General features: G+C 45.8%; 1 protein-coding gene across 1 annotated transcript in view; it reads right to left on the bottom strand.

The window, feature by feature from the left end:
* cemip2 (cell migration inducing hyaluronidase 2) overlaps positions 1-12,987 on the bottom strand; it is an 86,618-nt gene that overhangs the window by 21,374 nt on the left and 52,257 nt on the right. The window contains exons 12-16 of the mRNA XM_055632480.1: positions 12,620-12,708; positions 7,048-7,179; positions 5,126-5,161; positions 3,787-3,942; positions 2,220-2,397 (exon numbers count right to left, since the gene is read on the bottom strand). Coding sequence (XP_055488455.1) covers positions 2,220-2,397; positions 3,787-3,942; positions 5,126-5,161; positions 7,048-7,179; positions 12,620-12,708 — 591 coding nt within the window. The remainder of the gene's footprint in view (positions 1-2,219; positions 2,398-3,786; positions 3,943-5,125; positions 5,162-7,047; positions 7,180-12,619; positions 12,709-12,987) is intronic.

The following is a 12,987-nucleotide window of genomic DNA, read 5'->3' as shown; positions in this document are numbered from 1 at the left end:
GCATGATCCTGACCTCGGGTGCTGTCTGTGTGGAGTTTGCATGATATCTTTGCATTCGTGTGAATTTCCTCTAGGTGCTCTGAATTCCTCCCACATCTCAAAGACATGCAGGTGTGTAGGTTAATTGGCCACTGTGAAATTGCCCCTAATGTACGAGCCGTTCCGAACAGTTAACTTCCGTTAATGCATGCTGGCATGGAAACATCGAAAAATAGGTGCAGCAGTAGGACAATCGGCCCTTCGAGCCAGCACCACCATTCAATATGATCATGGCCGATCATCTAAAGTTCCTGCTTTTTCTTCCAGCCCTAAGAGCTGTTCCTCCCTAAACAGACTATTCCAGCTGCTATGGTCAGGCAAACACCTCTGTTGCCATGCTGTGAGAACGGAGAAGTTGAGAAGGAGTTTCTTCAGGGTCTAACCTTTACTGTATCACTCTACTGCTTTTTTTATAGTTGCGTTTTTTCCCTTTTTCCTTCCGCCCACAATATTTAATATGTAAAAGAATATGTGATTCTGTTCCATTCTGTTTGTAGTTTGTTTGGTTGTTTGTTTGTTTGTCTTTTTGCACAAAGTCCGCGAGCATTGCCACTTTTCATTTCATTGCACATCTCGTATGTGTATGTGACGAATAAACTTGACTTGACCTTAATCTAACTTCTTACACATATGTGCTCCAACATCTTATGCATATGCACGCGAGCATCTTACACGCATATGCATTGGCATACACATGCATACCAGCATCCTACACACATGCATGCCAGCATACACATGCATGCTGGAATCCTACACGCATGCATGCCGGCATACACATGCGTGCAAGCATCTTACACACATGCATGCCAGCATACACATGCACGCCAGCATCATCCACGCATGCATGCCAGCATACACATGCACACCGGTATCCCTGCTGGCCAGGAAGGTCAGGGTGTGCACAAGTGTGGTAGATTGGAAACACTGCCCAATCAGAGGACGGTTTTGCAGGACTTCTGCGGGACTCAGCCGGGATGCAGTTGGTTAGGCTTCAGCCCTTTTAGTGCAAGTTAGGGTGATATTCAATGTTTGAAGTTAGTTAGTAAATTAATGTTTCATTACTTATTCCGTTGTCGTTATTGCTCCGGGCGACACATAAGAATGTGTAGGGAATGAAGGAGAAAGCGGGAGAACATGTGAACAGGTGAATGATACTTGGTGTGGCCGTGATGTTGGGTCGAAGGACCTGTTTCCATGCAAGATCCCTAAACTAAGTTAATTACCAAGAAGACACTTACACAATTATAAAATGGATTAGATAGAATCAGTATGGGTTTTTTTTAATATATATATATATAAAAGGAAATTTTATTATTTATTCTTTGAGGACATACTTAGCAGGATGGATGACAGGGTTCCTGTAGAAGGTATGTATCTGGATTTCCAAAAGTCAATCTATAAGATGCCACATTGATAGTTACTGTGCGACATAAGGGTCGTGATCTTAAAGGTACGATATTGGCATGAATAGGGATTGATTAAGTGGCAGAAAGAGTGCAAGGGTTTTACCTAGTTATTTTCAGGTGGATAAGCTGGTACCCATCAGGGTGCCTCAGGGATCAGGAGGGGCAGGGACCTCAATAACTGAAAATATATATTAATGACTGAAATGATCCACCGTTTCCTTCCAACCATATTTCCTCCCACAAACTTCACATTTCCCTCCTCATTTCTGCTTATTTTACAGCATTTTGTCTCCTTTTCAACTTTAGCCTTTGTCCAGCCATCTGCCATTCAAAACCTCGTCCTCACTTGCCAGGCTTTGTCCCCCCCCCTTCTCCAGCTTTCTTCCCCCCACCACAATCAGTCTGAAGAAGAGTCTTGACCCGAAATATTGCCTATCCATGTATTCAAGAGAAGCTGCTTGACCCGTTGAGCTACTCTGGTACTTTGTGTTTTTTTTGTAAAACAGCATCTGCTGTTTCATACGCCTCCACAGGAAACAGTGGAGTATCAAACAGATACATGCAAAATATCTACTTTAATAGGAAGAATGATAAAGTAGAGTTCTATGTCTTTTCCTATGTCTTTACCAATTATCACTAAGTTAAAAGGCATTGGATTAAGTTATTGTTGTGAAATTGTGGTCTGGTAATTTGAATCATAATAATCTCTAATATTTCATAAGGCTTACACTGTGCATTAATATCACAACACAGCAAATATCAAGGAAGACATACCTTTGTGTCAAATTTCAACAAAGAGAAGCTGTTCTTGGGAGTCAGTTGCCAAGGGTTCTTCAGAAAGAATCCTATGGCACTGGTGAACCTAACCGGTGTTGCCACGTAGTTTTGGAAGGTTGTCTTGGTAACGTGAATGGGTCCATCATAAATCTGAAAGCCTCGTATTGGAAAGGTCCTGTTTTAAAGACACAAGAAGAGGGCGTGTCAGATTTCTCTGAGAAAGGAGAACAATTAGACTTGTAGGCAATGTTTATCATTACCACAATGTGTGAGCTTCATTAGTTGGTAAGTGTAGAGGAATACAAACATCACAAGTAGCAATTGTAAAATGTAACATTTAGCTCCTTGCATCTTCTTCATCATGTGATAAGACCATGGTTGATCTTGCCCACTTTTCCAATTGATCTCCCAAATCTCTTACTCATCTGATGTCCATATAATATATGAACAAACAACCTTTCAGCATCCGAAGGACAAATCCTTGCAATGAGATCTTATTCTTCTGATCTTCCTTAAATCTCATTCATCCTAATCCTAGGCATAAACTTCCTGAAGTTTAGAGACCAAAACAGCATATAGCAAAATGAAGTGATGTTGAGAATATAAAAAGAATGAAAACTGAACAGTCTTCAGCAGTAGAGTAGCATCTTAGGGCTTACAAGACACAACAAAACATTGTGTGTTTAAACAATGAAAGATTTCACTGGATTACAAAAGGTGTAAGGAAACAGATGGCGATTCACTGCATGCAATGCAGGAGGAATGGAAGAATCCAGCAATGGAACAGAACAAGGTTAATAAAGGGGAATTAATTTAATTAAATAAGGGTTTAGATTTCACAAGGCAGATGTCACTTACTTTAATCTTCAGTAGATTTATTTTTAAATATCTAATTAAAGATGACATTTAAAAAAAACAGGTGAGAAATCAGCAGTAGCCTATTGAGAATGGAAGGCAATGATCTGTGGAAGTCACTGTGGTGCGGCGGTAGAGTTGTTGCCTTACAGCGAATGCAGCACCGGAGTCCCGGGTTCGATCCCGACTACGGGTGTTGTCTGTACGGAGTTTGTACATTTTCCCCGTGACCTGCGTGGGTTTTCTCCGAGATCTTCGGTTTCCTCACACACTCCAAAGACGTACAGATTTGTAGGTTAATTGGCTTGATAAATGTAAAAATTGTCCCCAGTAGATATAGGACAGTGTTAATGTGCGGGGATCGCTGGTCGGCGCAGACCTGGTGGGACAAAGGACCTGTTTCTGTGCTGTATCTCTAAACTAAACATTGTTGAATATAAATATGTTGCTCACATTTAAAATGAGTAACTTATCACAGTACATGTGAAAAATATGCCCCAAATCCTTTCTGCTGAACAATTTTGTACACCTACACTCTTCAACAACAGAAAGAAACATCTCCCTTAATAACTCCGTTCAAAGTCCTGAAGACTTTAAACAATCCAAGCACTACTTGAACTTCTGCAGTGGATGGAACACAAGCCAAGATCTGGTGGGGCACATGAACAAATATGCCCGCAGCGTTCAGCATTTTACATCAGAACCTTACTTGTCCCTGGGCAACGTGCGATTTTTTCCTTCCACTCCACCAACCCCCCAGTATTTGTTTTGGCCTCCTTGAGATCCATAATTCCCACTTTCTCCAACGAACAAGGATTCCGAGACGACTTGACTTGAACCTTCATCCTTTGGGAAACTTCCATCACTGCGTAGAAATATAAAGTTGCTCATTAGAAAAGCAAATGATAACACAAGGCTTCAAAAGTCTTAAGTTCCACAAACAAAAGCCCACAATTCACCCACTCCAAAATGAATCAATGGGAAGGGAGCTAATGGACACACCTGCCAATCTCAAGTGTGGATAAAAAATATTTATCCTTTCCTACAATGAGTAGTGTGTATTCCACACACCCTTCCCCTTTCTTACACTGCAGGGCCTTATTGTCACTGGCACGATACAGCATCAGCAATGGTTGTTGCCATACTGGACAAAGCAGATCACTTGATTAACCCCACTCCATCACCCATGTTCCATTTACAAGGTGCACTGTGGCACCTTGCCAAGGTATTTCAACAGCATGTCCCAAACCCATGACTTCCTATCACTCAGATGGTGAAGTGTTAACGACAAACGATCCGCCCATATTACCCACCCACCTGGCTAAGAAATACATTGTTAATATCATCACATGGTCAGAATCCTGCAACACAACCCCCTCCCCCACCCCTCCACGACAGTTCTGTCTGCAGTGAATCGATGCAGCAGTTCACACCAACCACTCAGGAGCTACAGTAAAACTCTGATCATTCAGAATCTGGATTGTTAAGAAACCCGATGGTTCAGCACAACTCATGGGTCCTGACTGCGGCCGTTTATATTTTCTGAATAAAGCACTCAAATTTACTGCTGACAGCGTAGCTGCTTGTATGTTTAATTCACACTTTTTAATTACTTGCTGTTTTCCAAGCATGTAACCCCAGCGCAAGGTGCCTATACTTCAAAAACAGCTCAAACTCCTTAAATTGATCAAATGCATCTGCAATTTCTTCCCCAGAAGTCATGTATAATGGTGCATCACAACTTCTTCATTGGTGCAGATTAAACATACACCACCTCAAAATATGTGGGTTTAATAAGATCTGGGCAATGCATTTGCTCCAAACACCTGCAGTAATGGCAAACAGCGAGTGCCAGGTGGCCACTTTCATGCATGCTGGCATCTGCAGTGCACTCTGTAATTCATGGACAAAGCAGCCACAGGTTTTTTTAAGCTCTAAGTTAGTGAAGGGAGAAATAAATAGCTTGGCAGGACCAAACTGCATTAAAGCTAATGCTGGCCTTGCTGTGCATTTCAGGGTTTGCAATTCCATTACAGTTCTAGTCTTACCTGGCGAAAGACAAGCCAATTCCATTGTCAGAAAACCTGAAAAATAGAAGAGCCAATTGTAAAAACAGTTGGTGTGAATGGGGTGTGGGGGGAAGGAGGCGTGGGGGGGGGTTAGAGATACTTAACCATCTCTTTAGCTACCAAATGCCATAAACTCAAACAGCCTCCCTGAAACCCCCCTCTCTCTCTATCCCCTGATGATGTTCCTCTAAAGTTCCATCTGAGATTTAGATTCATAAACTCAATAGCTCCCCAAGTGACTAGGTAGATTGAGTATGTTGACACAAGGAATTGCAGTTACTGGTTTACAAAAAATAAGACAAAATGCTGGAGTAATTCAGCTGGTCAGGCAACACCTCTGGAGGAGATGGATAGACAATAGACAATAGCTTTGAGCCAGCACCACCATTCAATGTGATCACGTCTGATCATCCACAATCAGATAGGCGATGTTTTGGGTTGGGACCCTTCTTCAGACCTTTTCAGAATAATGTTCCTGTATAATACTTTGGAATATTTTGCAATTTATTGGATAGAGATGAATACAAATACAGTTTAATATACAATTCAATTAGCATTGTGTACCACCTAATAGATTCAAATTGTTATTGATACTTTCTTCAGAGCAAAGTTGCAAAGCTACAAAGCTGCCAGTGCAGGGTACTGATGACCAGCGGAGGGACATTAGTTTCAGGAATTCTCAAGTACTGGAAACTGGACCAATGCAGCCAAGGAACTCCCAGAGTGAATGGAGACAGAGTGAGCAGAGCACAGTATAAACTTCTCAGCCCGTCCAAAGAGGCAGGTAGAGCTGCTGCTTCACAGACCCAGAGAGGCCAGTTCAATCTGACCTTGGGTGCTGTCTGTATGGAGTTTGTGGATGTGTGGGTTTCCTCCAGGTGTTCCAGGTTCTTCCCACACCCCAATGTCATGCTGATTTGTAAATTGGCTACAGATCTGTAAATTGTCCTGTTGCAGGGTCCTGACCCTAAGGGTTGACCACTCCTCTGCCTGCACAGATGCTGCTAACCTGCAGAGTCGCTCACTAATTTGGTCCTTGCTGTAAATTACCCTGGGTGTAAGTGGCAGGAAAATCAAATGGAAGTCACAGGGGAAGGGGAACGATGGGATTGCCTTGTCGGGGATTAGGCAGGGACAAGCTTGGGTCAAAATAAGTAATTGAGCAGTCCTATAATCCTTCGACAACACTCCCTGTAGTCAGTGAGGATTGGAAAAAAAAACAGTTCAATGGGAACAAAGTGGAAAAGCATTAATGCTGACACCTAGTGGTCAGTTGAATTAATAGCAGTCAGATTTCTCAATCAGAGTTGAGAGTTCAGATCCCACCTTTTAGTTTAGTTTTACACATGTGCCGACCTACAATTAAAAGTTTTTGTTGCATGTTAACCAATCATCAGAAAGACAATACATGATTACAATCGAGCCATCGTGATTGGCAAATTTAAATCCAAACAATTGCATATTTAAAGGCTCAATAATGATTTAATTTGGTAACATCTTTCATGGGAAGGCGGTTTGCAGTCAATACTCAACTTGACTGTGACTGACCCCAGACCCAACAAGTTAGTTGGCCCTTAATCATCCCTCAGTTTTGGGGCAAGCAGGGATGAATACTAAATGCTGGCAGTGTGCACCATTGGTATCCATGAACAAATAAACCAAACTCCAAGGCCTTTCTGAGACCAGGGTGTGGAGCCTGCTACCACACGGGCAGAGGGTGCAGGTAACAGAGATGTACACAGGAGGTGGAGAAGGGTCTGCTGATCAGGTGAGATGGGTGGGCTCATGTGCACCATGTGCACCAATGCCTTGGCCCAGATGGCCTGGTTCCAAGCTCTACATCCGGTGGCTTCAGATCTCTCGCTTCAACCCTGCCAGTGATTCACAGGTCGACAACCTACCCAGAGTTCTGGAATACAATGTCTCCTCCTCGCACCCAGGCCCCGTGGTCATTGTTTTTGAAAGCTATCAACCGGTCAATGAGGGCTGCAATCCGTGGCTTCTGTGGATCAGCATCCTGGTGAGGCCGGAACCTTGGACACAAAGGTTTAACACTGATGAGAATTCACCATTAATTACTTGCGGTCTATCACACAAGAACTAGCCTGTGCAGGTTGGGCTGGAGTCAGGACATTGTAGAGAGTTGCTTCAATGGGCCCAATGACACGTAACAATTTTACTCATTTCCTGTGATATTCCTAGTGGCCCCTGAAACACAAGCAAGGCAGGCAGACAGTACTTGCTGGAGAAACCAGCTTAAACATAGAGTCATGTAGGAAGGAACTGCAGATGCTGCTTTAAACCAAAGATAGAGACAAAATGGAGTAACTCAGCAGGACAGGCAGGATTTCTGGAGAGAAGGAATGGGTGACGTTTTGGGTCGAGGCACTTTTTCGGACTTCTAAAGGTGGGGTTAGTTTCTGACACTATTATGTGCATACGGTGAAGAGGACAATCATACAAAAGCAGTCATGAAGTTCAAGTCTTCTTAATGACAAGATGCATTACCTGAGAAACATGGTCTGTGTTGCACAAGTTATGTGTCTGTACATCAACTGTATCTCCATGCATAGCACAGTTTCACTTTATTGTCACATGTACTGAAGTACCGTGAAAAGCTTTTGTTGCGTGCTAACTAGTCAGCGGAAAGACAATACATGATTACAATCGACCCATTCGCAGTGTATAGATGACATGATAAGGGATCATAGTTAAAGAAATAAATGTTGCTGTAGGAGTAGAGATTTAAAAGTTTGTAGCAATCGCAAAGTGTGATTGCAGATCTGCTTCTGTGACGAGCACACAAATAGTCACCTGGGTTGGGCGCTATTATGGGCCAAATCTGGAGGTCTGCGTGCAGTTCTGGTCACCACACTGTGGAAAGGATGCAATTGCACAGGAGAGGATATAGACGAGATTAACCAGAACACTACTTGGGTTGGAGCATTACAGTTATAAGGAGAGACTGGATAGGCTGGATTGTTTTCCCTGGAGTGGTAAAGGCTAAAATATCCATAGATAGAGCTATGTAAAATTAACTCTGCGACAGGCAGGGTAGACAATAATATGTTTCTCCATTGTGTCTTAGATAAGAGGGCACCGGCTTAAGATGAGGGAATTGGAGAGGGATTTTCTTTCCGTCCACACTCAGGTGATTGGAATCTGGAATGCACGGCCTGAAGATGCCATAGAGACCCAGACTATCTCACAATTCAGGAACCATTACGTACATACATTAAAGGTTATTCATCTAACGTAGATAATGGGGAACTTGGACATCATGGACATATCTACTGTATGATGCTAGATTAGTCTCTACCCAGAAACTTGAGTGCAAAGCCTAGGTTAACCCTTTGTAGCCAGTGCCGGAGATGTGCCCACACTGTCGGAGATGCTATTAACCCAACCCCTCCACTCTCTCACAATACACCCCAGAACACGATTGCTAAGAGAAATAGGCTGCATTCCCATAACTCCCAGCAAGCTTCACTAAAATTGAACATGGCTTTTTGGACGACGTTTCTTTGAGACGTTGCCTGCTGATTTTCCACGTGACAAAACTTTCAATAGTACCTCATTGGTCGTAGAACACATTCTGAGGTTGAAAAAGATGCTTTGGAAACACATGTCTATTCATTGGTTGTAAAACCATGGACCATCAGTCACGCATAAAGTGAACTACTCTTTTATCCAGGGCAGAGGATTCTAAAACTAGAAGGCAAAGGCTTAAGGTAAGACTGGAGTTAATGAAGAAATACCTCAGGGGCAACATTTTCATTCAGAGGGTAGTCTGTATCCAGAATGATCTGCCCGAGGAAGCTGGAGAAGTGAATACAATTATGACTTTTAAAAGAGAGAGATATGGATAGGAGGGTTTAGGAGGATGTTTAAGAGGGAACTGCATATGCTGGAGAATCGAAGGTTACACAAAAAAGCTGGAGAAACTCAGCGGGTGCAGCAGCATCTATGGAGCGAAGGGAATAGGCAACGTTTCGGGCCGAAACCCTTCTTCAGACTGATCGGGGGCGGGGGTGGGTGGGGACAAGAAAGGGAAAAGGAGGAGTAGCCAGAAGGCTGGGGGATGGGAGGAGACAGCAGGGGGGCTGAGGAAGGGGAGGAGACAGCAAGGACTAACAAAATTGGGAGAATTCGATGTTCATGCCCCCGGGGTGCAGACTCCCCAAACGGAATACGAGGTGCTGTTCCTCCAATTTCCGGTGCTGCTCGCTGTGGCCATGGAGGAGACCCAGGACAGAGAGGTCGGAGGCGGAGTGGGAGGGGGAGTTGAAGTGCTGAGCCACCGGGAGGTCAGCTTGGTTATTGCGGACCGAGCGGAGGTGTTCGGCGAAACGATCGCCCAACCTCCGCTTGGTCTCACCGATATAGATCTGCTGACATCTAGAGCAGCGGACGCAATAGATGAGGTTGGAAGAGATGCAGGTAAACCTCTGTCGCACCTGGAACGATTGCTTGGGTCCTTGAACGGAGTCGAGGGGGGAGGTAAAGGGACAAGTGTTGCATCTCTTGCGGTTGCAAGGGAAAGTGCCCGGGGATGGGGTGGACCGAGAGGGAAGGGAAGAATTGACAAGGGAGTTATGGAGGGAGCGGTCTTTGCGGAAGGCAGATATGGGGGGAGATGGGAAGATGTGGCGAGTAGTGGGGTCACGTTGGAGGTGGCGAAACTGACGGAGGATTACTTTTTGTATGTGACAGCTGGTGGGGTGAAAGGTGAGGACTAGGGGGACTCGGCCCTTGTTGCGAGTGCGGGGATGGGGAGAGAGAGCAGTGTTGCGGGGTATGGAAGAGACCCTGGTGCGAGCCTCATTTATGGTGGAGGAGGGGAACCCCCGTTCCCTGAATAGTGAGGACATTTCAGATGTCCTGGTGTGGAACGCCTCATCCGTGGAGCAGATGCGGCATAGACGGAGGAATTGGGAGTAGGGGATGGAGTCCTTACAGGAAGCAGGGTGGGAAGAAGTGTAGTCCAGATAGCCATGGGAGTCAGTGGGTTTATAGTGTATGTCGGTTAGAAGTCTATCACCTGCAATGGAGATAGTGAGGTCAAGGAATGGTAGGGAAGTGTCGGAAATGGTCCAGGTGTATTTGAGTGCCGGATGGAAGTTAGTGGTCAAGTGGATGAAGTCAGTCAGTTGTGTGCGGGTGCAGGAGGTGGCACCAAAGCAGTCGTCGATGTAGCGGAGGTAGAGGTCGGGGATGGGGCCCTGGTATGTATTGAACAAGGATTGCTCGACGTAACCTACAAATAGGCAGGCATAGCTGGGGCCCATGCGTGTGCCCATAGCTACGCCTTGTATTTGGAGGAAGTGGGAGGAGTCGAACGTGAAGTTATTGAGGGTAAGGACCAGCTCCGCTAGGCGGAGGAGAGTGTCAGTGGCTGGGTATGGGTTGCTTCTCTGGTCGAGGAAGAACCGGAGGGCTGTGAGACCATCGTGGTGGGGGATGGAGGTGTATAGTGATTGGACGTCCATGGTGAAGATGAGGGGGTGAGGGCCTAGAGGATTGAATGCGCGGAGACGACGGAGAGTGTCCGAGGTGTCTTGGACATAGGTAGGGAGGGATTTAACCAAGGGTGATAGGATGGAGTCAAGGTATTTGGAAATGAGTTCGGTGGGGCACGAACAGGCGGAGACAATGGGTCTTCCGGGACAATCAGGTTTGTGGATTTTAGGGAGAAGGTAAAATCGGGCTGTGCGGGGCTGGGGAACGATGAGGTTGGAGGCTCGGTCGGGTAGGGCATTGGAGTGGATGAAGTTGGTGATGGTGCTGGAGATGGTGGCCTGGTGCTCGTCAGTGGGGTCATGGTCCAGGGGTAAGTAGGAGGAGGTGTCCGATAGTTGGCGCGTGACCTCAGCTTTGTAGAGATCGGCGCGCCAGACTACCACGGCACCTCCCTTGTCAGCGGGTTTGATAACCAAATCTGGGTTGTTGCGGAGTGAGTCGATGGCAGAACGTTCATGTGGTGAGAGATTGGAGTGAGACAGGGGAGTGGAGAAGTTGAGGCGGTTGATGTCGCGACGGCAGTTATTGATAAAAAGTTCTAAAGCCGGAAATTGGCCACGAGGGGGGTTCCACGAGGAGGGGGTGCGTTGGAGACGGGAAAAGGGGTCATCAGTGGGGGGCGAGGACTCCTTCCCATGGAAGAAAGCTGTGAGGCAGAGGCGACGGTAGAAGCGCTCCAAGTCGTGGTGGGCGCGGAATTCATTGAGGTGGGGACGGAGGGGGACAAAGGTAAGACCTCTGTTGAGGACAGACCGTTCGGTGTTGGAGAGGGGGAGGTCGGGGGGGATGGTGAACACTCGACAGGGATGGGGGTTGGGGCCGGAGGAAGGCAGGTGGGGACGAGGCGATGTGTGGTGGGGGGGGGGTGGTGGGTGGTCAGGGGGGGTGGGGGGGTGAGAGGGCTGTGGTGTGGGTGGGGAAGAGCAGGGGCCACACAGTTAGAGGGGGTGGGGGGAGGAGACTTACAGTTAGAGGGGGTGGGGGGAGGAGACTCAGTCGAACTGCCACTGAGGTAGACCAGGCTGGGTCGACTGGCACTAGGACCCAGTGGAGTCAAACCCAGGAGAGTGGGAGTAAGAGTTTAGGAGGATGTTGGGAGGCTAATTGTAGGCTCGCCCAGTATACCAATTTGGTTAGCATGGACAAGGTGGGCTGAAGAGCCTGTTTTCATGCTGTACAGCTCTATTAAACACATGCATTGAAGTTGGGAGGTCATGTTGCAGTTGTATAAGATGGTGGTGAGACTGCATTTAGAATATTGTGTTCAGTTCTGGGCAACATGTTATAGGAAAGATATTGTGAAGCTTGAAAGGGTTCAGGAATGACTTACAAGGATGTTGCCAGGACTAGAGGGTGTGAGCTAAAGGGGAAAGTTGAGTAGGCTGGGTCTCTATTCCATGGAGCGCAGGAGGATGATGGGAGATCTTATAGAGGTATCCAAAATCACGAGAGGAATAGATCAGGTAGATGCACAGAGTATTTTGCCCAAAGTAGGGGAATTAAAGACCCGAGGGCATATGTTCAAGGTGAAGGGGAAAAGATTTAATAGGAATCCAAGGCGTAACTATTTTTCACACAAAGGGTGGTGGGTGTATGAAACAAGCTGCCAGAGGAAGTAGCCGAGGTTTGGACTATTCCATAGTTTCAGAAACAGTTAGACAGGTACATGGATAGGACAGGTTTGGAGGGATATGGACCAAGCGCAGGCAAGTGGGACTAGTGTAGCTGGGACATTGTTGGCCAATGTGGGCGAGTTGGGCCGAAGGGCCTGTTTCCACACTGTATCACTCTATGTCTCCATAACATTCTGATGTTGAAAAGGATGCTGTGGAAATGCATGTATTTTTCAGCAGAGTGTTGAGGTCAGAGTGGGTTAACTTGGCAGGAAGACGGAATTTTTTCTACACCAGAGGGAAGAGGCTCATTCATCAAAAGGTTGGTGGTTGCACTCACCTGGCACTGTTGTCTAAACAGAGATATTCCCTTGGGTCATCAGCACTGGCATTGGAAACTTTCACTCCCTTGTCAATGAACAGTCCAGCCTAGTGACAAAGACCGAGCCTCATTACTGGAAACCAGCTGCTAGGTTTTATCACATTACTTGTTAATAAACACAATTATTTTTCAAGTTATCACTAAAATCCCAAGGAGAACCCTGCTCATTCCTTCACCTGTCTGTAGGTGTCTGAAAGTCTTCTAATGCTGTGCAGGAATAAAGTGTAATCGACTGCACATTCTTGATCAATGCATTCAAAAGGAAAATGTTTGATTTTCATAATTAATAATTCCAAGCCCCTTTCAGTATATCTTAAAGCACTTTA

This window comes from Leucoraja erinacea, chromosome 3 (assembly GCF_028641065.1).
Source record: "Leucoraja erinacea ecotype New England chromosome 3, Leri_hhj_1, whole genome shotgun sequence".
Lineage (NCBI taxonomy): Eukaryota > Metazoa > Chordata > Chondrichthyes > Rajiformes > Rajidae > Leucoraja > Leucoraja erinaceus.
Note: the sequence above shows the minus strand (reverse complement) of the source record. Positions and strands in the feature narration are given on the sequence as shown.